This window comes from Lonchura striata, chromosome 3 (genome assembly GCF_050655825.1).
Source record: "Lonchura striata isolate lonStrDom1 chromosome 3, ASM5065582v1, whole genome shotgun sequence".
Classification (NCBI taxonomy): Eukaryota; Metazoa; Chordata; class Aves; order Passeriformes; family Estrildidae; genus Lonchura; species Lonchura striata.
Window position 1 is genome coordinate 57,286,684 of NC_140705.1, and position 26,539 is coordinate 57,313,222.

Below are 26,539 nucleotides of genomic sequence, written 5' to 3' on the forward strand. Positions count from 1 at the left end.
CAGTATTTTTGTGAAGATAAAGTAATCTTATTGAAATTTGCTGTACAAATATTCTTCATTGAAATCAAAAGCTCTAAGTTTTGATATCCTTAGCCAGGCTGACATCAGCAAAGAATTTGATTCATCTTTTTTCTTGTTTTGCTAGAATAACTCCTACACCCCTAGGAGAGGGGAAAAGCACAGTCACAGTTGGTCTCGTTCAGGCGCTTACTGCACACCTTAACATTAATTCCTTTGCTTGTCTAAGACAACCTTCTCAAGGACCTACTTTTGGAGTGAAAGGTACATAATATTTGCAGATCTATCACCTCTTTCAGATTAAAAGGAAATACTGTTTTTTTGCCTTTTTAAATTTAATTTTTTAATTGCTTCACTCAGTAGATTGTCCCAGTAGTAGCACATTTGATTTTTTAATACATATGTAACTAATAGATTAAGGCTTCTTGCACACAACTTCCTGTGCATACCTATGTTCTTGCACTTAACATGTATTGATAATGCAGATAAAGCCTAAACATAATGAAAGGCAGAGTGATGTAATTAGCCATGAAGAGTTTTGTGTGAGTACACACCCTTCCAGCCACCCCTCTACTTGGAGACTCTTTAAATATGTTTCTAAATATTACTCTCTAATTACTCCTTTAGAAAGGGTCCACATTGGATACTTCCAAGCAATACAAGGAATTTAGCAGTTATGGTTCAGTTGTGTCAGCAGCACACTTTTGGCTAGGTCTGAACCTCTTCCCTCTGTTCTCCTGAGCTGTTGCCTCTAATCATGAGCTGCTGCCTTTTTGCCTAGAAACTCTGTAAGAGCCTGAGGGCCAGGTAAGACCCAGCCAGATTTCAAGCCCATCTTCAATGCTGATGATAGGAAGTAATGCAATCTCTTTTTTGCCATTTCTCAGCTGAAATTGGTGCCTAACTGGGCAAGCATTCCCCATCTGCTCTGCTTTGCTTTGCTGAAGTTTAAGTTAACGAGTTTGGTTTCAGCTGGAAGGCTCCTGGTGCTTGGTGCTTCTCAGCTAAGACTGGTGCGTGTGAGTGCTTTAATCCCTCCACTCATCTTGTGCATAGGCAACAGCAAATTTCTTTGCCTGTACTGTGAGAGGTAGAGGGGAAGGAGTGCTCAGGCGAGGGTGTGAAGGTTTCATTCAGAAGCAGTTCTTGCTTGCGACTGCTCTGTCTTTCCACCCAGCAGCTGCATGTGCATGACTGTGACCAAAATCTAGGCAGGAGCAGAGGGTAGCCCTTACATAGCCAGAGCCTGCACCACCATCATGTGTAGGCTTTCATTTTTTACTACCTGCTGAAAAAATAAGCCAGCAAGATTAAGGAAATCATGTTTAGTTGGGTGCATCACTGATCTTCTAATAGAAGTCAAAATGCCAAAAATGTGTCATCATTGCTGTATGTTTCATTTTGTGTGTTTAAAGACAGTTGTTTTTTTCCAAAACTGATGTGACCCTGTGCTTCCCTGTGCAGGTGGAGCAGCCGGAGGTGGATACGCTCAAGTGATCCCCATGGAGGAGGTGAGACAGCCTCAGCTTGCAGTCTGTGAGATGGCTTAATGGGCATGATGGTATTCATGGTTGAAGATTGACTTGATGATCTTGGAGGTTTTCTTGGACCTTAATGGTTTTATGATATTCCCAGTGCTTGTTTGGAAACACGTAGCTGTTTCACCCCAAGACAGTCTAATTTAGAGCTCAGCAAAACCTCTCTATGGCTAGAACTGGTGAGGAACCACCTTGATGGTGCACAGCTGGTCCAAGCAGTGTCCTGATGTCAGCTCTGAAGTGCCATTAAAACTGACCTTCCAACTCCTTCTGTCAGACAAACAAAAAAAAACAAACAAAAAAACAGTACCTGTGTAACAGAAGTCTTAATTGAAGATGCTCATTTCAGAGTTTTCACAAAACTTTGTTTGTCAAATTTTGTATCAGCAAAGTTCATGCCTGTGAGGTTAGGGGCTGTTCTCCTGCAGCTAACAGAAAGCTGGCATATGGCCCCAAAGCCAGGATGCATGCTGGCCTCTGGGGCACATCCAGCAGTAGCCACACCTCTGGTCCAGGTGTGTTAGTGGTTAGTCATGCTGAACTGATTCTGTATTTATGATGTGGAACTGTAACTCTTGGCTTCTTATTCTTGAATCACTTAGCAAAGAATGAAGATATTCTTGGCTTTGTTTGAGTAGTTCACCATGTACTCAGATGAAAACAAGTCCTTCATATGGTCCAGTGTATTTTCACCTGTAATTCTTTAGCCTACCCTGAGAGCTGACCAATCAAAGCTGCAGTCTCAAGGAGATAGCAGTGATTTGTGCTGCTAATTTGACTTAGTTAATTGAATTAAATATTTTCTTATAAAAAGATCCTGTTGTTTCCCCTTTCTAGTTCAATCTTCATTTGACTGGAGATATTCATGCTATAACTGCTGCAAATAATTTGCTGGCTGCTGCTATTGATGCTAGGATCTTGCATGAGAATACTCAATCTGATAAGGTGAGAATTGTTTTCTCCTATCCAGATGACAATTTCTATTTTCAGTTTTTCAATAAACTGCATTTCAGAGAAAAACATGTTGTTTATCATTTTATATTTTCACCATGTGAACAGTAACTGTTGCTGAAGCCATTTTATGTTCTGCTGGAAAATTTTCCATATACAATGTATTTTTCTGGCAAATAGATATCATAAGGTAGTCTTTAAGATAAGGATAATTGGCAGAACACTGACAACTATTTCTGGCTGTACTACATAGTGTAATAAAGCCTGTTTTCCCTACCTATAATCTTATTGTTTACAGTAGTTTGAAGACTCATTTTAAAGTTAGAAATTGTATTTCTATTGTGTGGTTGGGTATGATGTACCTTAAGAAGAAGGATTTATGGGGAAAATAAACTAGATCCTTGTTCCTCTGCTAAATATATTGTGACCTTAAACACATCTTAACTTGGGGCTTTAAAGGGAAGGGAGAAGATCAAAGAAGGAGACTCTTCTTGTTGTCGGCAGCATTTAAACTGAGCAGGGTTTTAGCCTTTGCTTGGTACATTTGTACACAATGTACATTTAGGCCAGTTTGGAAATTATAGTTGTAATTCAAATACTTTAGATCTTGTCTAAAGTTTTAAAAGGTTCTCAGTTGCAAAATTAATATATAATTTTTTTGGTGAAATGGAGAAAACCAATAATTTCTGGCAAATGGATTTTAGACTGTTACATCATAGACATGGCTCAGAAGCCTGCCACCTTCTCAGAATTGTTTTTTAAGTCTCTAACCAGAAGTCCACAACCAATGTGGTTAGGCAGTTCTTACTGAAATGGGGGTGAAATAAATCAAGAAGCATTACCTTTTTATAACTTTTTGCTTCAACTTCTTGTGTGGTTTTTCTAGTCTTTGTATAATAGGCTGGTTCCAGTTGTTAATGGAGTGAGAGGATTTTCTGCTATTCAGCTTGCCCGTCTGAGAGTAAGTTGTTAATTCAGTCTCTCCTGTATTATGGTGTCTCTTCATTAAATGTATTCTCTTACAGAACTTGTTTAAAATTTTTTGATGTATGGGACTGAGTTTGTTTAAACTCTTATAAATATATCAATTTTAGATATTTTTCTGAAAGCATCATCCTTAGAGTAATAGGATCTGAGCCTGATATTATTTTTGTAACTAACATTTTTGCTATTCTTTTCTCCTGAAATAAACCAGTAGTGTTTTTAAATGCTAAATATTTCTGATGAAATATTAAAGTTAGAATTTTTTAATACTTTTCCAATTATGGTATAGTTATATTTGAAAGCTTACATTCTTAGGTTTTGCAATATTTTCTGATTTTGAAAGTTTAATATAGCATATACTTCTGGGGTTTTATTGATATAAATTTGACAGTGTTCTTCCTTCAAGGGGTATATTTGTATGCTCAGTGTATTTTTGCATCCCATCTTGCTTCCTGAATGCTTCCAGAAGAGCTTCCTGTGCAATTCATGTGCATACAACATGTCTGGATTTGAGAATGCTATTCTGATAAAAACCTAGAGAGGAACAGTAGTGTAGGAGAAAGAGGATATGAACCTCTTAAATATGACCCCTAAGGACAGCTCTAGTTCTTCTGTGACCAGTTCCATGTTTGTTGTTGGCTTCTGAGCCCTGACTGACCATCTTTCAGTCATGGGATAGCAACAGGCAGCTGCCAAGTGCACACTTGGAATTTGAGGGTGGAAAGAAGGATAGAGATAGCTTCTGTTTTGGTGATGGGTAAAAGAGTCCTCATAACATTTTAAGCTTTTTTGCTGCTCAGCTGAATGTCAGTCAGCTAAAATGAGGTTGATACCTGCTTGACTCTAAGGCAGAGTCAGGGTCAGAGATTGTTCCATTGGAATTTTGGGATATTTTCAGTTTGTTCTTGTCTACACTGTTACAGAAAACAGGTTAGGGAAGGAGGGGGAGTGTTTGCTTTATGCATGATGTACTAACTATCTCTATATTTGAAAAGGAGTTTTCTCTTCACATGAGCTGCAATTTAGAAAATAAAAGTTTGACTTTTTAAGATTCAAATACATGAATCATAATTTCCAATATAATTTAATTATTTTGCTGTGAATTATTCTCAGTGTGATGATTCCTTATATCTAACAAGATGTCAGTAGTAAAGAAATCATTGTGGGATCATGTTGCATTTTCTCAAAACAGGAGATTATTAAGATTGAAACACCGCACTTACATAGTGGGGTTGATAAGCCAGAGCAGCTACACCATTTGAAACAAATAAGCCATTTCATTGCACTTCTTGAACTTTGTCTCTGTAGAGGCTGGGAATACACAAGACTGATCCTGAGGCTTTAACAGAAGAGGAGATCAGCAAGTTTGTGCGCCTTGATATTGACCCATCCACCATAACATGGCAAAGAGGTATGTAGTCAGAAAGCCTCACTTTATCTTGGATTTAATCATAACTAATCTCCTAATTTGCTTAATTTTACCTGAATCAGAGCTGTTTCTTCTCTGACAGTAAGAATAACCAATTTGCAAGTGGGAAGTGTGGGTTCATAAGAAATGCAGGTGCAGCATGTTGCTCTAAACTTGGTCAAGTGTCTGCAATAACTCAAGAGACTTTGCTAAAATTCTGAAAGATAGGTTTCTTTGACAGTTTAAATACATTCCCAGTCGCTCTCATATCAGGTAATACCTCTCCAGACATTTGAATGTGTCTTTTCTGTGCATTTTGCAAATCTTAGCCATTCTTTTTTTAACTGTGTCTGTTATGGTTCTAGATTATTTGTATTTATTCTTTCTGATTTTGGTCCGTCATCCTCCCAAGCTCAGCAGTCTGGGTAGCTCAACAGACTTCATAGGCTTAATGGATTAGGTGTTTTTCTGATTTTTGAAGTCTCTTGAGTTGTTTGCTTCATTTGGAAAAAGAGATGAACAATGTGGTGCTGTTGCAATCAAACTGATACCCACTTTGGTACCCTTAGATAACTACCCTCCGCTTTTTCCAGTTCTAATGCTGGGTCAAATTTCAGTGTTTACCTCAACTTCTATACCTATCTTTTTCTTCAGGGAAGTAAACTCTTCATAAAGTTCTGAGCTAAATACCACTGGATTTTATTTTCTTTTCTAGTTCTCAAACACTGAAGTTATCACTGTTAAATGGAATATATTGTGATGCTCAGAAAAAAGGGTGAATCTATTGAGAAGGGAGGAGTCTTGGCCATGCTTTACTGTGCCCTTTGTGTGCATGTCATCTCAGACTTGAGATAGTTTTCTCAAGATAATTCTGGGGATGTGGTGTAAGATGTTTTTTATTAGTCACACAGTGTGTCTGGAAGAGACCTGTACTAGGATAAAGAAGTAATATAAATGTTTAATGTAATATGACTCCTCTTTTTTATCAGCATGGGTTTGGGAGAAGCCAACATTGCTCAACAGCTGTTAACCTCAAGGGAGTTATTTAATTAATCTCAAACAATGTTAGTGAAATTTCTGTTCCATACAGCTCTTTATGATGTACATACCTTAAACATTTTAGAAGAAAAACCTGGATTTAGGAATGGTTTAGATAACTTTGAGAATGTTTTATTTAGGACTGTTTCTGCAGTCCATATGTCTGTGAAGCTTGTTACATACCAGGGAATTTGTAGGGAAAAGGAGCTAAGCTATCAGATCTTCTGAAAAGATTAATTAATTTTAGTCAGGACCTGTTCCCATAGAAGTATCACAAGTGTTCCGCTCATTGTCAGCTTACACTGACTTGAAAACGTACAATATACTGAAAAGTGAGAAAGCTTCCCCCTTATTTGTGTTTCTCTGATAGTCAGATTCTGTTTACATCTCTAGAGGATAAGGAAGTGGATACATTAAACCCAACACTTATTTGAACCTAAACCTTAGTGAAAGGTTTACTTTGGGTAAAGGAAGAAGGAAGATTTGCAGAAGGAAAAATTGCTTTTATGGCAAAGCCAGTTATTTCTTGTTTTATTACTACTTAGTGCAGCTATTGGAATCTTCTTGGAGAGTGAGTGACCACAGTGAGAAAGTAAGTATATCTCAGTGACCAGGAGTTACAGGAACAGTTACAATTTCATGGTAAGGGTGTTTAGGTTACATGATTTCACAAGGAAGGTGCAGCTAAAAAATCAGCTCACTGTCCAGGCTGGTGGGATGGTGAGTTCTTGCCCTTAGGAGTGCCTGCATAGACAGGGAAGACATTTAGGTCTGCCTAAGCTGTATTGTGAGACTGAGCTTCCGAGGAAAAGAAGGGAGAATTCTGTAGGAGAGATCAGTTTGCCATATGGCTTCATTGTGCCATATGGTACCACAGCTTGGTGCAAGGCTACAGCTTCCATGCTCTGCAACTGCTGCCAGTAGTGTAGTATTTTAGAGTATGACTGTATGTATATATAGAAGCCAAAATGAGTTGGCCAAATCTGTGTTGCACCATCCCTTAAGTGGAATTCCTGAAGAAATTAGGGACCTAAAGACCGAGCAGAGGAGAAAAGATACGTGCGGTATTTACAACAGCCCCAAGAAGGGGGACAGTGATTTAAATCTTGGTTTTCTCCCAGGTCACTCACAACTCTGAATTCAGGTTTCATTAGCATTCAAAGTCCCTCTTGTTATTGGGTAATTATGTCATCTTTTTCTGTACAGACAGATTTTTTTAATTTCCAAAAGCAGCAGGAAAAGTGGAAAGAGCTCTTTTACCTTGAATGCTGACAACTTTTCTGGAGGTTCCTGGACTCTCCACTTATAAATGAACAGGACTCAAATCTACCAAAAGATGGAGTTCATTACCAAGCTACAGGCCGAATTTATCAAGAGTACCTTGCATCTTTTATTTTAGGGTTGGTGTAAACTTAAGCATTTCTAGGGCTATAAAATCTGTAAGAAAAAGAGAATCTATTTTTCCTTTCAGTAGGAACTGACATATCCCCTTGTCCTATCACTACATGCCCTTGGAAAAAGTTGCTCTTTGGACCCTTTAGGTACTGGGAGATGCTATATTGTCTCCCAAGAGCTCCCTCTTCTCTAGGCTAAACAGGCCAAATTCTCTCAGCCTGTCTTCATAACAGGTGCTCCAGCCCTCTGTTTGTCCTCATGCTGTGCAGCTGAATGTGGAGTTAGTTACAGTGATGTTTGTGAAAGCTGCTTGTCTGGAAGAACCAATCTGACAGCATAATCATCCTTTAAAAGAGGAACTGACCAAATCTGACCAACATCATGCAGTCTTAAAGTCAGTTCTTAACAAGTCAGTGATGAAGCAGATGATTTGAAGTAGATCTGGTGCTTTGTATCTACCAAGACTGATTTTTCTCACATAGGTAAAATACTAAATAGTATGTTAGAATACCAAGACTCTGTTAGTTTTAAATGCTGTTCAAATAAACTGTATTTGAGTTGTTTTAACCTGTCATCAAACGGTATCAGCTAGAAGGGAGCAACCAAGTCAGTGCAAATGCTGATATGCAGAAGTGTTGCCATCTGGTTCTGCTGTTGGAGCAGTTGAATCTCATGTGTGTAACAGGTATGCCTGAAAAAACCCATATTCCTGAGTCCTTGTTAACATGTTTTGCTTTTGCTCTTCCCTTATTTTAGTTGTGGATACAAATGACAGATTCCTGCGCAAAATAACAGTTGGGCAGGCAAACACGGAGAAAGGATTTGTCCGTCAGGTGGGTAAAGGCATGAATAAATCACATTCTGTACAGATTTTGCATTAGAGGCTGAGAGAGCTTCTGCAGCTCTTTCAGCATACTTTAAATTGCAATAATGACATCTGTTGCTGTTACAGAGGTGAAACTGATCATGTTAATGAGCAACTGAATCTGAATTTTCAGAAACAGAAACCAATGCATATTCTACAATGTGTCAAAAGCACTTAAAAATTGCATGTGTTGGGGGTTTAACATTGTCCTATGACAAGATGCCTCTCTGCCCTCATAAAGCTAATTTGTGTGACTTTTAATTCTTTTTTAATCTCTGTAGCAATTTATATAGGACACCCGTAATTCAAATTACATTTAAATTTAATTTCAAAAATTGTTTTAAAATAAGCTTTTTATTCAGAGTTTTCATTTCCCTCTCATGCATCTCAACTTTGGAATCTGAACTGTAAGAAATTTGAGCATGTGCTTGCTTTTGCTATGTGGGCTTGAAGGGATAGTTCAGCAAATGAGTATGTGTGTACTTTGCAGTGGTGTAAAAAGCTAACCTGCATTACTAAATGAGAGATTATAGAATTTTAGTAAAGAATTTACCGATAAATTGAAAGCCAGACTTTCCCAACATCACCTGAGCAAGTGTTCCTGGTGTAATGGAGATAAATTAATTTCTGAAATGCCCAGCATGGAACAGCAGCATCAGGAGGAGTAAATTCATTGTGGTGATGTGGAATGGTTCCTAATTTGATGAAGATCTTGTAATCTAACATTCCGGATCATGAAATTCATGAGGTTCTGACTGTTTTGATGTGAACAGCTCTTGTGGTAGAGATAAGGCTTTCACTTTTTTTTTCTTTACCATTTCTTCAACATTTTTGTTTACATATGCCTAAATAAAGAGACCAAAGCACAGTGCTGTATTTTTTGGAGCAGGAAAAGCAAAGCCAAATTGGAGAGAAGAACTTCAAAGAGAAATCAAAAATCCTAGAGCAGTTTGGGTTGGAAGGGATCTTAAAGATCATCCAATCCCAACCCCTCTGCCCTCAGCAGGGACGCCTTCCACTAGAAATGGTCACTTACTTCGGTTTTGAATGCACAAAATAGAAATTTTTCTGTCTGCAGCTCACAGGAAATTCAGTATTATCTAATAGTCATTTCTGACAATGGGCTTGGACTACAAAATATTATATTTGGGGTGAGTTCCTTCAACACTTTCATATGTTTAGATTTGTTTCAGTGACTCAATATGATTATTAGTCTTCAGCTGGGTTCTGCCAGCCTTATTATATAGTGTTTTACCACTGTAATTGTACTGCTGAGTTAAATGTGGCTTATTTTATTATAGAGTAGTACTTGACAATATTGCTATCAAATGTTGCTTCTGTACTTTTTGGGGTAAAATTAATGCTTTCAGTATTGAGATGTTGTACTGATGCATATCCATTCACATCTTAACATGGACTTAGTGACTCAAGAAATAGAGTTAGCAGTTAGGAAAAGTCATTTCAGAGCCTAGCTAGAGATCCAGAGAAAACAGGACTTCATAGTTAACAGATGCATTTTATAAATATTTGGAGTGATGTTCTAGCACTCTTAAAATCAATGACACCTGTGTAAAACGGTGGAGCACAGCAGGCACAAAAGTCTGTATTTTAATGAACAGGGATGCTGTGGTTTCTGAAGAGTATTACATGACTGATGCCCTTGATCCTACAATTGAATCCATGTGGGTGGACCCTTTCATCAATAAAAACTTGACTTTGCAGCTAAGACTTCTGTCAGCACTTCATAGGTGTATAAAGGTTATTTAGAGTTAAAATAGCACCTGCTACTACAATCTTTCATTCCTGTTTCTTCAATTAAATTTATGTCACTCTTTGAGCATCTACCTAAGATGTTTTTCCTGTCCTTTTAGGTTTTTATAAAAACAATTATAAAAACTTTTTTTGTGGGTCTTCCGATAAACATTCTGATAAATCAGAAGTATTTCATTATATGGGTTGGACACTGATTTCTTGTCTTACATATGCTGCAATGACTTACTGAGGACATTGTCAAATTTAGAACAGATAGTGGAATCCATGTCATCACAATGCTAATGAAGTTCTTTGCATATAGAACTGCTTCTGAGGAATACAGAAAATCTGTTTTGTAATTTCACCATTTCACTTGAATCACTATGCTGAAAATCTCAGTTACAGAATTATTTTTCTTTTCCATGATATGTAGGACTCTCTGCCTATGTCCACAGCAGAAAAGTGTTCAGTTGTCTTCAGAACTTTTGACTAAACAAGTGGGTACCTAGAGGTCAGCCTGAATAGGGCTGCTCTGAGCTTTAGCTATCAGAAACTAAAAGCAGGAACATGGGTTAAAAGAGGGCAGAAGCTCTTAAAGTACTAGGAAAATGCACAAGAGTGATAGGGTGTATGTTCTATGTAGATACTTCTTAAAAAACAGACAAAGCTCTCAATTTGAACAGATTCCTCTGGTATTAGTATAGGATACATCTGCCAGAGGTCTGATAGGAACAGTCCTGAGCTTTTTTCTTACACAGATAGCAGTAGGATGTCAGTTACTAAACTTTATGTAGACTTTAATTGCTGGGGATTGAGAGATTACAAAAAAAAATTGCAGTTCTTGATCACTGCCAGCACTGCATTTATATCACATAATACATTAGTGGCTTTTCTTTTTTTTCTCTGTTTGTCTCATGTTCTGACAGCATGTGGCCTGAGCTTTACTAATAGTGCATTAGTGCAAGTGCTGCTAATCTATACTCTTAAAGAAAAGTAAAAACTATTGCTTACATTGTGCTGAAATGCTGCACAGTATGAGTGTGTTTCTACAAGAGCAATAGAACTGATGCCACATATAGTTCTTTATGCTTTTTGACTTACATATTTGTTCATTTAATTAAAAAGAAGGACAAAGATATATTTTACATTTTCATAGGTCAAATACAAGACTTAAGAGCACAGACTCTAAATTTTGATCTTAAGTAGAAAAAGAATGATCAAATGTAACAAGAATGTTTTTGAAACCAGAATAAAAAGCTGTTGGAGATCATTACAGAAAAAAAAAAATTAAAAACCCTTTACAATGCAGTGTTCCTTTGCTCAGGCCAGTAAAGCTCAAAAAACATCTGGTGATTTCCTGTTTCTGCCACAGAAAGAAAATTCTTGATCCTTCAGGGAGCTTCTCTAAGGATAATGTGAGCCAAGGGGCTAAACAGTCTGTAACACTGGTCCTCAAATAAATGTGGTCTAGTGGAGAATATTAATCAGGGAATATAAAGTGTTTGAAGTTCACAGAATTGTACAAAATCTTGAGTTGAAAGGGATGCATCAAAGTCAGACTTGGCCCTTTGCAGGACCATCCCCAAGAGTCACACCTTATGCCTGAGAACATTGTCTAAATGCTTCTTGAACTCCGTCAGGCTTGATTCTGTGATCACTTCCCTGGGACTCTGTGCACAGCCACCCTCTGGGGGAAGAACCTTTTTTTAATATCCAATCTAAACCTCCCCTGACACAGCTTCAGGTCATTCACTGGGGTCCTGTCATGAGAGAAGAGATCAGTGTCTGCCCCTCATCTTCCCCTCATAAGGTAACTAGATTGCAGTGAGGTCTCTTCTCCAGGCTGAACAGACTAAGTCACCTCAGCTGCTCTTCATATGGTATCCCCTCAAGGTCTGTCACCATTTTTGCAGCCCTTCTTTGGATGCTTTCCCATATTTTTATGTCTTTCTTGTATCATGGCACCAAAACTTCCCCCAGCACTGGAGGTGAGCCTGTCCCAGTGCAGAGCAGAGCAGAGTGGGACAATCCCTCCCTTGCCTGGCTGGCCGTGCTGTGCCTGATGTCCCCCAGGACAGGGTTGGCTCTCCTGGCTGCCAGGGCACTGTTGGCTCATGTTCAACTTGCCACTGACCAGGACCCCCGGGTCCCTTTCCGCGGCTCTTCCTTCGCACAGCTCATTGCCCAGTCTGTACGTACAAGTTACTCTAGTCTTGAGTAATCTCAAAAGCTGTAAGTTACTATTTAGACCTTGTTTGAATTCCAGTGTGAAATTTATCTTTCCTGAGTTTATTCCTGATGATCCCCTGTGAGTATTTCAGCTGACTTTGATTTGGTTCATGATTCTCGTTTCTGCTTTACAGGCTCAGTTTGATATTGCTGTTGCAAGTGAGATTATGGCCATCTTGGCACTTACCACCAGCCTTCAAGATATGAAAGAAAGACTGGGGAGAATGGTGGTGGCTAATGACAAGAAAGGAGAACCAGTAACAGCAGAGGATTTGGTATGTTCAGTGCTGTAGAGACCTGTGAATAACCTCAAACATATTTGTTTTGCCTCTTGAAGCATTAAAAAGGCAGGTACACGCCAAAGATTTTGCTTTGAACAGCACAGTCAGATATCAAAGAAAGATCATCTTCTGGGCCAAAACCTGCTTGAGAATGAGAACAAGATGTTGAACTCATTTCTTCAACTCTGGTAACATCTGGTTCAAAAAGCCTCTGGTCTCCATAACCTACTTGGATCATTCTCTGCAATTCTTAAGGCAAACAAATTCAGTGCTGGAGGGAGTCAAAGTGCGGGCTCTTATTTGAGAGAGCTGGTAATGTTTGCTACTGTGCTTTTAGAGTCTGCTCAGATGTTGCAGTGATAGTTACCACATGAATGCCTGTACCACTGAATCAGAATGGGAACAAGCTGTTCTTAATTCAAAGGTTACTGATAGTGCTTGGGACAGGTTCATCTGTCATTAGATTTTTTTTCTTTTTTACCTTCACTAGTTGCTGTTTCCTCATTCCCTACTTCAGCTTCTGAAAAAAATCAGTATGTTTTTTCTTTAAATAACATTCTGTCCCTTGTATCTGGGTCATAAGTCATTGAACAGTGGTTGGAAGCTCACATGTGGTTATGTGTGGCAGGTTCTGGTGCAGCCAGAAGCTGCCAGCTGATGTTTGTAATCAGCTGCATTCCAGGAGCAGTCTAATGCCAGCCCATCGGTGATGGCTGCCTGTGTCATACAGGCTCTGTATGTTTTCTCCTTTCTCCCTGTTTTGTGAACATCTGCTCAAACTTACTGTGTAATAAATGAGTAAAGCAATGCGTATCTTGCCCTGTCAGCAAAGATAGCATATCTGCAAATCAGGAGCACCTTCACAGCCTTAGTAGATTCCAGTTTAATAAAGAAATGAAAACATGATATCTAGAGGATTTAAGAATGAAATTAAGATAAGGTTTAAAATTTCTTACTACAGTCAGCATTGAAATTCAAAGTAAATAATCTATTCCCAATTAAGCAGAAGACATGAAGAATTGCATGTAATATTCTAGCTGTTAAAATTTTGCTTTTGCTTTTCAATTGTATAACTTTGTCTTGGCCAAGTGGAGGGGAATGGGGAATAAGTTACATTATAAGGCATATGCAAATACTTTTAAATTATTTAGTGTTACAATTAAAACTGCATTTGTAGTATGTGATTTTAATTTTGACACTACTTTTATATGAAGGTACTTTTATTTATTAGTACTGCAAAATATTTGACCTGCTAACCACTTAATGCTAATTAGCTCAATGAATGACAGAAATGGCTTTTCCATTGGGGCAAAAGAATTTTAGAACTTTTCCACTGTGTCCCTAAAATGAAAGTAGTGCTCAGCAAAATGTGTTACTAATTCAGTTTTCTTTGGCTTTTTTTAAAAGAAACTTCTTATGCTTAGTGTCTCAATCATCTGATAGTTTTGCTTGTTCTGAACATGTGTTTCTAGTTGTTCTTTAGAGCAGTGTTTTGTATTATTTAAAAACAAAACAAAACAAAAAAAAAAAACCTGCCCAGAAAGAAGAACTCATCACAGTATGAAGGACATGTGTTATGAACATCTGAAGCTATGCTGCTGCATTCTTTTCCCTCTGGAGGTTCTTCATACCATGCACAGGAAAGACTTGGGTGCATGTCATGATTGGGAATTGCAGGAACTCCTACCTCTTTTGTTGTGCAGCATGTTAAAAACAAGTACAAGAACCATGGGCATAAGAGGAATATGATTTAATGGTTAGGGATGTAAAGCATCTCTTTGGAGAGCTCTATTCCTGTGTTCTTAGCAAAACATTCATGAGGTGCTCTGTCCACACAAACTGATCCTTATAGTACATAAGGAGTTCCACATTCCTCAGTCTGGTTTAATACTAGGGAGCTTAACAACTGAAATTTATGGAAAGAGTGAAACTCCATCAAGAACTTTGAGCCAGGAGGAATTATCTTCTGTTGTCCCAGGCTGAGCATCCAAAATTGGTGAATATTTTTGAGCTTGATTCTTGTGTGTGCAGGTTTCTCTTTTGAAGAACAGGAGCAAGTGTTTGTTTCTGAAGACTAAATAGTGTTGCTGAAGAAGTCAGATGCTGTGGTGTTGGGGTTTAAAAACTGTCAAAAGAAATTAACAGTGGAGTCTATGATTTCTGTATGAAATTAAACAATGCTTACTTTGTACAAAGGACAGAGCTTATGAATAACCATACTGCACAACAGCAGGAGAAGTATAATCAAAGATCATAACAAGTCATAATTCATATGTATGAAGAAGATAAATTTCTGTTCTTTCATGTAGCATTTTGTCTCCTTTGCTGGTTTCTTCCCACAGGTGGTCAGTCTGTTTGAGCAGCTTGCAACTAAACCTACCATTTCTAGACTTTAAATGTAGTCTGTGCTCTTCCCCTCTTCCGCTGCAGTGCAGCTTGTGCTGCCTGTGTTGATATAATCCAAGGATTATGTCTTGAGAAAATTTTCACACACATCAAGAGGTTTGATGTGAAGCCATTCTGCTCCTAAATTTCCATCCACCTTTCAGTCAGGGTCAGTGAAGAGGTAAGGCTCTATAGTTCAGTAAGGCAAGATCTCAAGACAGCTGAACAAAGGAAGAATACTGTACAAGATGTTAGAATGCTCTCAGTCTAGATTCAATAATTTTGACTTCTATTTTTGTAACACAAATTCAAGTTCAAAAGCTTGAATCCATCATAGTCCATTGACATGGAACATTTTAGTCCAAAGAACTGCAATTGCATATAGTACTAAGAAACTTTAAAGGCACTTTTATCATGAAAAATACCACACAACCTGAATAATGGCCCAGTTCTACCTATCTTTAAAAAAAAAAATTTGGTGTTCATGTTTATATCCAACACAGATTGAATTTTTTGCATTTAAATATTGACAGTAGTCTTCAATTCTTTGAAATCTGTGTGAACCAAAACTACTAAACCTTTCTCTGTGATTTGTTTTCAGATGTACGCCCAAAATACTTCACAAAAATAAAATTGCTCTTAATTTTGACTTTATATGCAATATAATTATCACAATAAAATAGTAAAACCTATAATACACATTGGCAGATATAAACCATATGCAGAGACAGGCTAGGAATAATAGAAAAAAGATAAATTGAGTATGTCATGAATTGAGAAGACTCTTTCCACAAGAGTAATGGATTAAATGTCTATCCTCTGTAATGGAATTTGTTGAACTCTTTGCCAAAATGTGGTGCTCATTGTACAGTATTTTGAAGACTTTATTGCTTTTTGGCTTTTTCAGTGAGGTAGAATTCTGATGGACACATGCCATATTTTAATGTGAAGCTAAATCGGTATATATGCCCTAGATCAGTATTTCAGCAGATATGAAAAATATTGAATAAATATGTCACTATTTTTTTTCAATAAGAATTCTTCTCAGTTTATTTGCTGTGCCATACCATTTGCTTTCAGTAATTCTGGGACAAAAAGAAAAAAAAAAGCTTCATATTTGCTTATGTACATTTACGTGTCAGCTGGTGAGATTTTGTTCTCTGGTTCATCAGAAATATTGTGTACAGTGTTCACTTCAAACAAAAGGAGTTGTAGTTCTTCTCAGGTTATGGTTTAAGGTTTAGTTTTTTTTACAGGACTGAAATTGCAGAAAGTATTATTATTTTGTTAGAGGCTATAGTTTCAACTGAAGGGAAGTTGCCAGTACTTCGTTATTTTTCTTATAAAGGAAAGGGTTTTTCTCTGCCCTTCAGTCTGTGTAGCCTTTATTCATTTCATAGTAGTTACTTTCAATCACTTTCCTTGTCATCTGGTGTTGACTTTCATTTCCAGTCTTGATAGACTTCAGAGACTGCTCTATTGGAAGTTGCTTTGGAAGTATTTTGGATTTTCATTGAAGTTTGCCTTTCCTGTGTCACGTGTTTATTTTATGCTCTGTGATCTGTGCTGTCCTGACGGCTGCTGGATAGATGGAAGGAGCATTATTTTCAGGAATACCTGGGTTCCAGGAAGGAACCCAGAAAAGTTGAACATCTGTATATAATTGATTCAGAGCCCTGCTTCTTTCCTCTGAGAGTGAGTTAGTGGAAATCTAATTATCTTTGGGCTCTCACAAGCTTAATTGGTGTGTGTCAAAGCCCCTAATTCTTTTATAAGAAGCTTATCTACCTTTTCTGAATAGGAAATAGGAATCTTATTCCTTAAGTAGCTTTGTGAATCAGATCCAGGACTTGGAGTGAGCTGTGGGAATTGTGTATTAGATACTTGGAGGAGTATCTTGATGAGTATACAAGGAAATGAAAGCTTCATTCTCACAGTTGTGTCCGATAGGTATGAAAACCTTATTGTTTAGCTTTTAAGGACTGCTGTTGACACCAAACCTGGTTAAGAACCATGGCAGGCACAAGAGATGTCTATTGGAGTATTTATGTATTTTCTTCTTTGCTTTCAGCTTCAGATAAAATGAGTTCTTGTGTCCAGAAGGTGTGTCTACTATTTCCCAAATAATGCATAAGTGATATCTACCAAAAACTTAAAATGCAGAGGAAGTGTTTTTTTACTTCACTGTTTTTATCAGATTGGTGAAGACATCAGAAAACAAAGGAGACAGGACTTAAGCCATTATTATCTAGAAGGAGCAGGGGAGACGTGTCCTGATTTTATTTTTCGCTTCTTCTTCCAAGTCTTCTTTCCAGTAGGGCTGATCTGTGGCTGCTCATGTAGTTGTTCCTGCTGCTGACCACTTGAAAGACCAGATGTAAAATTTTGTGGGTTTTTTTTCTTCTAGAAATGAGAGTATTTGGGTAGATAAACAACAGAGTACCAGGCTGTTTCTATGGAGGTGGTGGAGTCTCACCCATTTTGAAAGAGCTGGAGTGGTTATGTTTCCTTGCATTTAAATCCTAGCTTCTAAAATTAACATCCTAAGAAAGAGCAGTCTAATTCAGAAGATGAAAAACTATGCTGTTTTGCTATCAGTTTCTCATATCCTTGTGCATCCATTGGGTTTTGTAAATAGTGGGAGATGCAGAGTGCAAAGAGAAATCTTTTCCTTCTCTCTCTCTCCTTCACAGTCCTTGAAGGAAACACTTGGTATGCATCAGTAGAAGCCAGTTTTACTATTTTGGTTTCAGTTCAGTTTTATCTAAGGCCAAATATTCTGCATCATTTTCTTCTGAAGTCTGTGCTCAGACATGATGCTCAGAAAGGGGAAGATTGTACTTTATAAAATACTGCACTTAATCATCACATACTTTTATGTTGTATCTGTTGCCATCAAAATTTTCATGCAGACTTTGATTGCTCAAATTTGGGCTTAGTTGACAAAAGCTGTGTTGGGAATTATAAAGGCACTATTTTTATTGCATTTCTTTATTTGAATATTATTGTTCATCTCTTTATAGGCAACTTGGATATTGTACCCATGTTTTTCAATCTTCATTTTAAACACTTTACAGCAGCTAGGATTTTTGTTTGGTTTTCATGTTTCTTTTCAATACAAAAATATATTCTTTTTATTTGCATTCTCTGGCAAATCTATGAGCCACTCTTTATAACACTACTGTGGTTTTTTTGAACCATGATCTAGTTCTTTCAAAATGAAAACCATAATCTCAAAATCAAAGTAATTTAATAATAAAATTGAAAATATGCTGGTGGTTTCTAGATAGCACTCTTCATATAATCTGATAGTGATGTGCACACTCTGTACTCTTTTTTTGTTTTCTAGAATGAGCATTGAAATTTGGTGTAAAGGGTTGTTATGACTTCTATTTATTTTAAGGTCAGTCAGTATGACATTTATACTTCAACAGAATTTTTAGGGAGGAGTAAGGCTTTTTACAACCAAAATACAGCAGTTTGCTCAGCTTCTTTTGAGATATCATCATCATAGTAAGGCACCTCTAACTTTTAATCGTGTGATACATTTGTTATCTGCCCCTGGTAAACTCTACAGCTGCTTTCATCCTGTATCTGTTATGTATGTATTTGTACAAGTCTTGAAAAATACCCTTTCTGGTTGTTGCTAGCTATTGTTCTATGCTCCGGATTCTATCATAAAAGAGACACATCTGTCATTTCTTTTGGCAGTTTTAGTAAGATGTTGCCTTCTTGCTTTCTCAGGTCTCAGTGGCCTTTGGCACTTCATCTTTTGTTACCTTCAACATCCTCATGCTGATTGCTTAATTCTGTTTCTGATCTTTCTATGAAATAGGACAAAGAAATTACCTGTTGCCTTTTAAATGTATTTGGAATAAAACCACTTTTGTTTTTGACACACTGTAAATACAGAATTTTAGAAGTCTTTAGGTAATATTCAAATAAATTCTTTATGCATCACTGCAACACTGCTTTGAACTGTAAGGGTTTTTTAACTGTGAGTGTAACTTGGAAATGCTGCACCTTATAATTGACTTCCTTAAAATGTGGACTCTTGTCTTTTAGGGCGTAACTGGTGCTTTGGCAGTTCTGATGAAAGATGCAATTAAGCCCACACTAATGCAGACACTAGAGGTAAGTATGGCTTATGACGCCTGCCCTTCTCCAACTTTCAAATTCCATACTGTGCTGATCATGCTTCTCTTCAGCAACTGTGCTTGACTTTCAGAGTTCAAGCCAGGGTCTGATCCATAAAGGCATTCTAGCAAACATTCATTTCTTTATGTTAACTGTTCTACTCTATCTGCATTTATATATTTTGGTGGTTTTTTTCTTTTTGAGATCTGGCTATAGTCACGATTTTACCTAGTGTTGCAAACAAGCTGCAGTGCATTGTTGAGCTGCTTCTGAGCACAGTGGGAGGCAGGTTCATCTTCTAAGTCACAGATTTACTATGATTTTCCACTTTGTTCTTACAGGGAAGTGTCCTTTTTCTGTATTTCTTTTATATGGATGTTCTCATGATTCCCACAGCCCAGCATTTTTTGTGGAAAAAAGGTGCTTTGCTGTGGCCATTCTAATCTGTATTACAGTTTGTGCCACTCAAAATCATAGGAGGGTCCTTTCATCTGTTTATGCATTTTCAAAAGAAGTTTCCCAGCCACCCTGTCTTGCCATAATGGCTTCATGGACTAAATGAAGCTTTGATGGGCTGTGAGAGAAATGTACACCTACCCTAGTGAGCTTTTTTCCAAAAGCTTAAAGAACGTAGAATTAGTGCAAGCTAACTTTGTGCCTGGGCAGTTTGGTATTGATATTTTGATGGGAAACTGATGAGCAGCATTCATGGGGAGAAGGAGAAAGAAAAATGAGAAAATAATGAAGCATCTTTGAAAACAAATGCACTTGGAGAAAAATCTTTTTTTTTCATTTGACCATGAAAATTACATAGCTGGAATATTTCACTATGATTCTTGATATAATGAAAAGTTGAAGAGTGCAGAAAGATACCAGTGCAATCACCAGTTGATAAAAATGTTTCACTTTCTACAGCATGTTGAAGTAATAACTACCTTGTTGCTTTTGTGTTTGGACGGGGACAAGTTCCTAGTCTTGGAGAATATTATAAAAACATAATTTAATATTAGAAAATATTAGAAAATTTAATATTAGAAAACCAGAATTTTATGTTATTTTATTATAGCCATCTTAATTATTTTCCCCTACAAAGAAAACCTGTTCTTTCATGTGGCTGTATGAAGAATGAGTGTGTGTATGTGTGATAATTTTAATATAACATCCATTAGCAGAAACTGGAGGTCACATAGCATTAGGAATGTCATGGCCAGAGCTCAATATTATAATCACCACTTGGGTAACATTGTGTGTGTTAAGCACCAGTGATAAAGTAGCTTTGATTCTGTTTAGTCACTCTATTTGCACTTTACATATCTGTTGGAAAATACTGTGGTTTTGTTGCAGTGTTCTGAAAGACAATTATAAATGTCAGAAGAGATTCTTTTGATTGATAGGCATTTGGTTCTGGGACTTGCATGCATTTATTTTTTTCCTTGCATTTCTTTATATTCACATTTCTATCCAATAAAATTCCTGCCTTTTATGTGGTATTCTTTTCTAGTCTAATCTATGCTATGGCTGAAACATCTGCCAACTTTCATCAAACACTACTGCTTGTTAGCAGGACCCTAACCACATTACCCAAAGATTCAGTTTCCCCCTAAATTTTCCTCACAAAGTTATTTTTAAAACAGCAAACCAAAGCAGCTCAGAAGTCTGCTTCATGCTCCACTCCTTTGATTTGGGTCTTAAAGATGAATTTTTGTCACCCTTTGGATACTTGCTGGCTTGCAGGCTAATATGAGTCACCTATCCCAGTAATGGAGATCTTCAGTTTATCGAAATATTTTCCAAGATAGTGCTGTGCTTTGGCTGATGTTCTTTTGGGCTGTGTCATTGCTCTCATGTTGAATCACAGAACCTGCTGAGTTAGAAGTGACCCCAAGGATCACCAAGCCCAGCTCCTGGCCCAGCACAGCAACAACCCCAAGAACCACACCATGAGCCCGAGACAAACACTCCTTGGCCTCTGTCAGGCTGGTGCTGTGACCACTTCCCTGGGGACGTGTTCTGTGTTCCAGTGCCAAGCCACTCTCTGAGTGAGGAACCTTTTCCTAGTGCTCAACATAAACCTCCCCTTGCTCAGCTTCAGGCCCTGTCACTGGCCACCACAGAGGAGAGATCAGTGTCTGCACCTTCTCTTATCCTCACGAGGAAGTTGTAACTGCAGTGAGGTCCATCCTCAGTCTCCTCCAGGCTGAGCAGACCAAGTGACCTCAGCCACTCCTCAGATGGCTGCCCCTCAAGGCCTTTCAGCCTTTCACTATCTTAATGCCCTCCTTTGGACACTCGCTAATGGCTCAATGTTTTTTTTTTACACTGTGACACCCAAAACTGCCCCAGCACTGGAGGTGAGGCTGCCCCAGTGCAGAGCAGAGCAGGACAATCCCCTCCCTTGCCCGGCTGGCCATGTTGTGCCCAAGGCACCCCTGGACACGCTTCACCTTCCTGGGGATGCAATGGCCTATTCTGCTACTGCCTGTGCTGTTGCTGCTCTTGAGCTCGCTTCATTATTCTTAATTCTTCATCTGAATAACTGTAAGAGGTGCTACTTTTAATAGCTTCAGTTTAAAAAAGCAAAAGGAGGGGAACAAGGAGGATGTTGTGCCCTGCACACTTGAATATACTCTTGTGAGTTTAGAGCTCTCTAGCATGGTAGATTTTAAGCTAAACTTACCCTAGTATACCCTGGGGTGGTAGATGTAATAGTATTTCTTCTGCTGTAGATAATGCCATCTTTCTGATGAATGTGTGAATTGCAAATCAGAAATGAGGATAACTGAAGCCTACATTGCACTTGAAATAAACCTAGTAAGTAGTATCCAAAAGTTAGCATCTTAAATCTTAAGTTTCCAAAGAGGTTACCAGTAGTAATTGGGCCACATAATCCTAATCCCTTTGGGAAGAACAAGTTCTTCATAAAAGTATAAGGACCTTTAGCAAAAGCACCATGATTTGACAACAGAAAAATTATAAATAATCCTACAGCATATAGGTGGTGATAAAAACATAATAATATGATTACAGAGAACACAAATACAGCTCAGAATGGGACATGGATCTGTCTGGAAATTAGGGACGAAACTGTTCACCAAAGGAGGACTTCCAGATCACTTTGGGGAATGGCAAAAAGACTGCCAGATGAAGGAGAGCAGGAGTTCTGGATGACTGATAGTTGATTTGGCATAATTTCTAAGTCATAATGACTGTGGGTAGCAGTGACTGGAAGGAGCCATTGCAGAGATAGTAGCCAGTGCAGCTGCACTCCTCTGTGATCTGGCCACAAGCCTGTAGATGGGAATTGTGTTAAGCCATGGAAGTCTGAGGAATTGCTTTTAAGGGCCTGTGAAAAGGGAGAAGAACAACATGCTTGGTAGATTTGCACCAACTTTATATGGATGTCTGCATGCACTGGAGAAGAGGCTTAGAAGGTCGTAAATCAAAAATTATCAAATGTCAGTCCTGTGTGGAACTGAACTGGCAACTTATGTCAGTGTTTTTTTTCATATGTGAATTGATGTGTGTTTTAATCTGCTGGTTTTTAAAGAGGTTTCTTGGTGGGTTGCTTTCCTTCACAGTCCTGCTACACTGACACCAGAAATTCTGCCTGAATGTGTTAGTGATTGACAGTGTTTTATATGCAGGAATGACAGTAAAACTTTGAAAATGGGAGACACAGGGCACTCCATCTACAATAACCACAGACTTCAGTGGAGCTTACTTATATCCAGTGCTGTAGAATTGAGATTACTTTGTTTGGAATGTACATAATGATTTCATAGTGTTTATCTATGTTTCTCATGACAGATTTGTTCTCTTGTCGACTGATCCCTTAATGTTTAGCATTTATTTATACCATGCGTAACAGAGCAGCTGCTCTATGGGACAGCCCTTTGTAGTTGCAGGCTGGCTGCTCTGGGGTGGTTTGTTGTGTTACTTTTGAAGTGCCACTCATAGTAAAGATGAGAGAAGGATGGTAATAAGTATTATAAACATCCTTCTAGCGGCCAGATAGCTTCAGATATTTATTGACATTCTGGGTTTATTTTCTTTTACTGAAACTTGGATAATAATATTTTCTGTACTGAAAATAGTCAGCAGAATGCATCCCTGTGCCACTGTTTGGTTCTCCATATAGTTTGTTAAGAGTGTAACAAAAATAAGTGTGACAGATGGACTGGCACAGTCACTAAAGCTGGTCTGAGAAGATATTGTTGTCCCTGTTCCAAGGTGTGCCTGAGGCTCCCAAGGTCCTGCTGGAGTTCACTCTCTTCAGTACCTACACTATACTTTTCTTCCAGGATTGGTCTTGTAAAAAAGCCATTCCAATTGCTCTTCCTTTCCTTCTGGTGGATTTCAGAGCTCCAGGGGAGCATCTGTCTGTGCCAGTGATTTAGTAGTATGTTTGGATTTCTAATTAGTCATGGGAGCCTCTTGACTTCCAATATTCTGGATTTTGGATCCTGCAGTCTACATTCCCTTCCTATCCATGTTGTGTGGACAAACTCTTGGAAGCACAGTAGCACAGGGAATGTAGGAGGAGACTTTCTGGCACCTCTCTTTGCATAGCTGCTGCTGTGTGTGCTGGGCTTCCCAGTCACTAGCAGCAGCTGTGGGTCCGTGCATCACATCTGCCCACTGTGTGCTCTGGGCTTTAGTAAGACAAGCCCTGTGATTGCTTGCCACAAGAAGTTAGGGGTTGGAAGAGTAAAATTAGTCTTACTGAGTGATCGAAGACAGATTGGAATAAACATTATGGATATGAGTCTGGTAGCTGAAAATTTGTGGTCCTACCTATTGGAATGCCAAATTCTTGATTAAAGTAGAAGTAAATCTTCAGCTTAGTTTGGTGAAAGTTGTTTGCATTTGATTTTGTATGTTACAAGCTCTTTGGGGAAGGGATAACATATTTTGCATAGCACCTATTAGTCTGATGCTCAAGTAAGTTTTGAAGGTACATGTAGTTCCTGTTAAGATTTTGTGTACCTGTGTAAAATCACAGTTGATTTTTCAGTATGTGTCCATTAGCAGATAGAAAAGAAGGAAAAAAGCTAACCCTAGGTAACCACTATGTTATGATTATAGTGATCTAAACCACTTCTCTTGTTACAGGGCATGATTTCTCCTTCATTCCTCTTTTTTGGCTCCTGTTTCTACTCTAACATGTATGAGGCAGAGTTATCTGAGTTGTAGCTTAATTGTGTTGTTCCTGGAGAATAGCCCCCATCCATGTGTGTGCACGTGGCAGGGCCTAAAAAGTTACTTGTCTTTCCTCTGAGCAAAACAATTAATTATATGCTATTACTCCTAAAGGAAGCAGTAAGAAGAGATGCTGTTTGTTGATAAATCATTTTTGGATATTATTTCTAGTCATCATTACTAAAATGTTCATATCTTCTGTAAAACACCACTTACATTACAGTAATGAGATAGAGATTTTCTTATGCAGGTTATTTCCTTAGACATTGGTGGCTGAGGGAAGGGAAGAGGAAGAACCAACTTGTATTTTATGGTTAATAGTTTCTAAGCCATGGTCTGGGGGACTATTAGAAGTGCCCTGCAGCTAATCCACAGAACACTGTCCTCATTAACTGGTGTTTCTGGTCAAAACTTGAAGGAGGTTGCCTGGTAGGCTGCCTGAAATTTTTAAGGGCTGGCAGTATCTCCTAATACAGAATGTGAGAAGAGCATCAATGGAAATAATATGAAATTGTCTGCCTACCTTTTCTTTAACCAGCTGGGCACTTTAAGATGTATAAACACAACAACGGGCATTTGTTTATCTAAGTATTTTGTATAGGACTGTTGAAGTAACATTCTTCTGTCTGATTGTGTATTCTGTTTTAGAGAAAAAATAGCAGTAAATGTAAACTCAATCCTAATCCTTTCTGAGGATGCTTATTTTCTAATTTCTCCTTTCCTTTGTGTCCCTGCCAAAAATATAAGTGGGAAGCTGAGAACTGCTTCCTACCTCACAAATTCCCTATACGTAGCTAATTTGCTTACTCCTTGCCTCCAATGTTTGTCTCCAGAGTCGATTTTCCCTGTGTAAATACAAGTGTATGGTGAATTCATGTAAATTGTAGGAGAATTCAGCTCTGCACCTGGGCTTCCAGCAGCAGTGAATGTGTTTTCCATTGTATCAGTATCCCCACTGCACCCCAGCACGTCCCTTGCCATCTCCCTCTCCAGCTCCTTAACCCTTGACTCTGGTCCCTCATAGCTTCTGCTGGCTCCTGTGCCAGTGCAGGAATGGCTGCTGCATCCAGTGAGGAAAACAGGAGCACACAGGGCTGGAGAAGGGCTGGAGCTGGGCTCCTACTTGTGTATCTGCAGTGCTGCAGTTAATGCTTGTTACAGGACGTGTGCCAGAGTAGCACACCACAGTATTAGAGCTGTGGAAATATGAAACATGAACTAGTATAAGGTGGGGTTAGGAAGTTGTCTAAGTTTGCACTACTGTTTATTACTTTCTAGGAATGAAGCAGGCAAATGAGGTCTCAAGAACCTGAGATACTCCTTTAAATTGTCTAATAGCACTTCCTTCCTATATGTGCTTTGATTTATATGTGACTTTGATAAGTCTGAAAAATTATTTTCTTACATAATGTGCTGGTTTGGCCTGGGATAGGGCTAATTATCTTCACATCAGCTAGTACAGGGCTGTGTTTTGGATTTGTGCTGGATACAGTGTTAGTAACACAGGAATGTTTTTGTAATTGCAGAGCAGGGCTTTCACAAGTCAAGGCCTTTTCTGTCTATCACCCCACCAGCAAGCAGGGGTAGAGAAGATGTTGGGAGGGGACACAGTCGGACACAGCTGACCCCAGCTGGCCCACAGGGTATTCCCAGCCATATGGCATCGTGCTGAGTATGCAAAGCTGTGAGAAGAAGGAGGAAGGGGGGGGACATTTGGAGTGATGGCATTTGTCTTCCCAAGTAACAATTACACATGATGGAGCCCTGCTTTCCTGGGCTGAACACCTGCCTGCCCATGGGAAGCAGGAATGAATTCCTTGTTTTGCTTTGGTCCTGTGTGTGCAGTCTTTTCTTTACCTATTAAATTGGCCTTACCTCAAGCCATGAGTATTCTGACTTTAACCCTTCTGTTTTGCTCCCCCATCCCACTGATAGATGGGTGAGTAATCAGCTGTGTGGGGCTTAGTTACTGGCTGGGGTTAAACCATGACATCTATACCTTGAGTTACTTACACATATTTTTTTTATCATCCAGGGAACACCAGTATTTGTTCACGCTGGACCTTTTGCTAACATTGCACATGGAAATTCTTCTGTTTTGGCAGATAAAATTGCTCTTAAATTAGTTGGAGAGAAAGGATTTGTAGGTAAGTAAATATTCAGTTTATTGTATTATGATGTTAGTAAATTGGCAATGATGCAAATGAATGGAAAAATTAGCAATTAAAGGTAAGAATACTACCTTGTTATTAATATTAGTATAAAATAATCTTAATGTGAATGTGTAATAAGCCAAAATCACTTCTTCACTTACCCTGCCTTTTTTCTCAAGTCCTGTCACTGTGGTCCTCTCACCATG

The 26,539-nt window shown here is 38.4% G+C and overlaps 1 protein-coding gene across 4 annotated transcripts in view; it reads left to right on the forward strand.

The window, feature by feature from the left end:
* The window catches only part of MTHFD1L (methylenetetrahydrofolate dehydrogenase (NADP+ dependent) 1 like), a 143,935-nt gene that overhangs the window by 33,268 nt on the left and 84,128 nt on the right, over positions 1-26,539 (forward strand). For all 4 annotated transcript variants that reach the window (XM_021540609.4, XM_085576594.1, XM_085576596.1 and 1 more), the window contains 9 exons: positions 146-282; positions 1,483-1,529; positions 2,394-2,501; positions 3,394-3,468; positions 4,800-4,902; positions 8,089-8,165; positions 12,313-12,453; positions 18,910-18,978; positions 26,216-26,327. In XM_021540609.4, the coding sequence (XP_021396284.4) occupies positions 146-282; positions 1,483-1,529; positions 2,394-2,501; positions 3,394-3,468; positions 4,800-4,902; positions 8,089-8,165; positions 12,313-12,453; positions 18,910-18,978; positions 26,216-26,327 (869 nt within the window). The remainder of the gene's footprint in view (positions 1-145; positions 283-1,482; positions 1,530-2,393; positions 2,502-3,393; positions 3,469-4,799; positions 4,903-8,088; positions 8,166-12,312; positions 12,454-18,909; positions 18,979-26,215; positions 26,328-26,539) is intronic.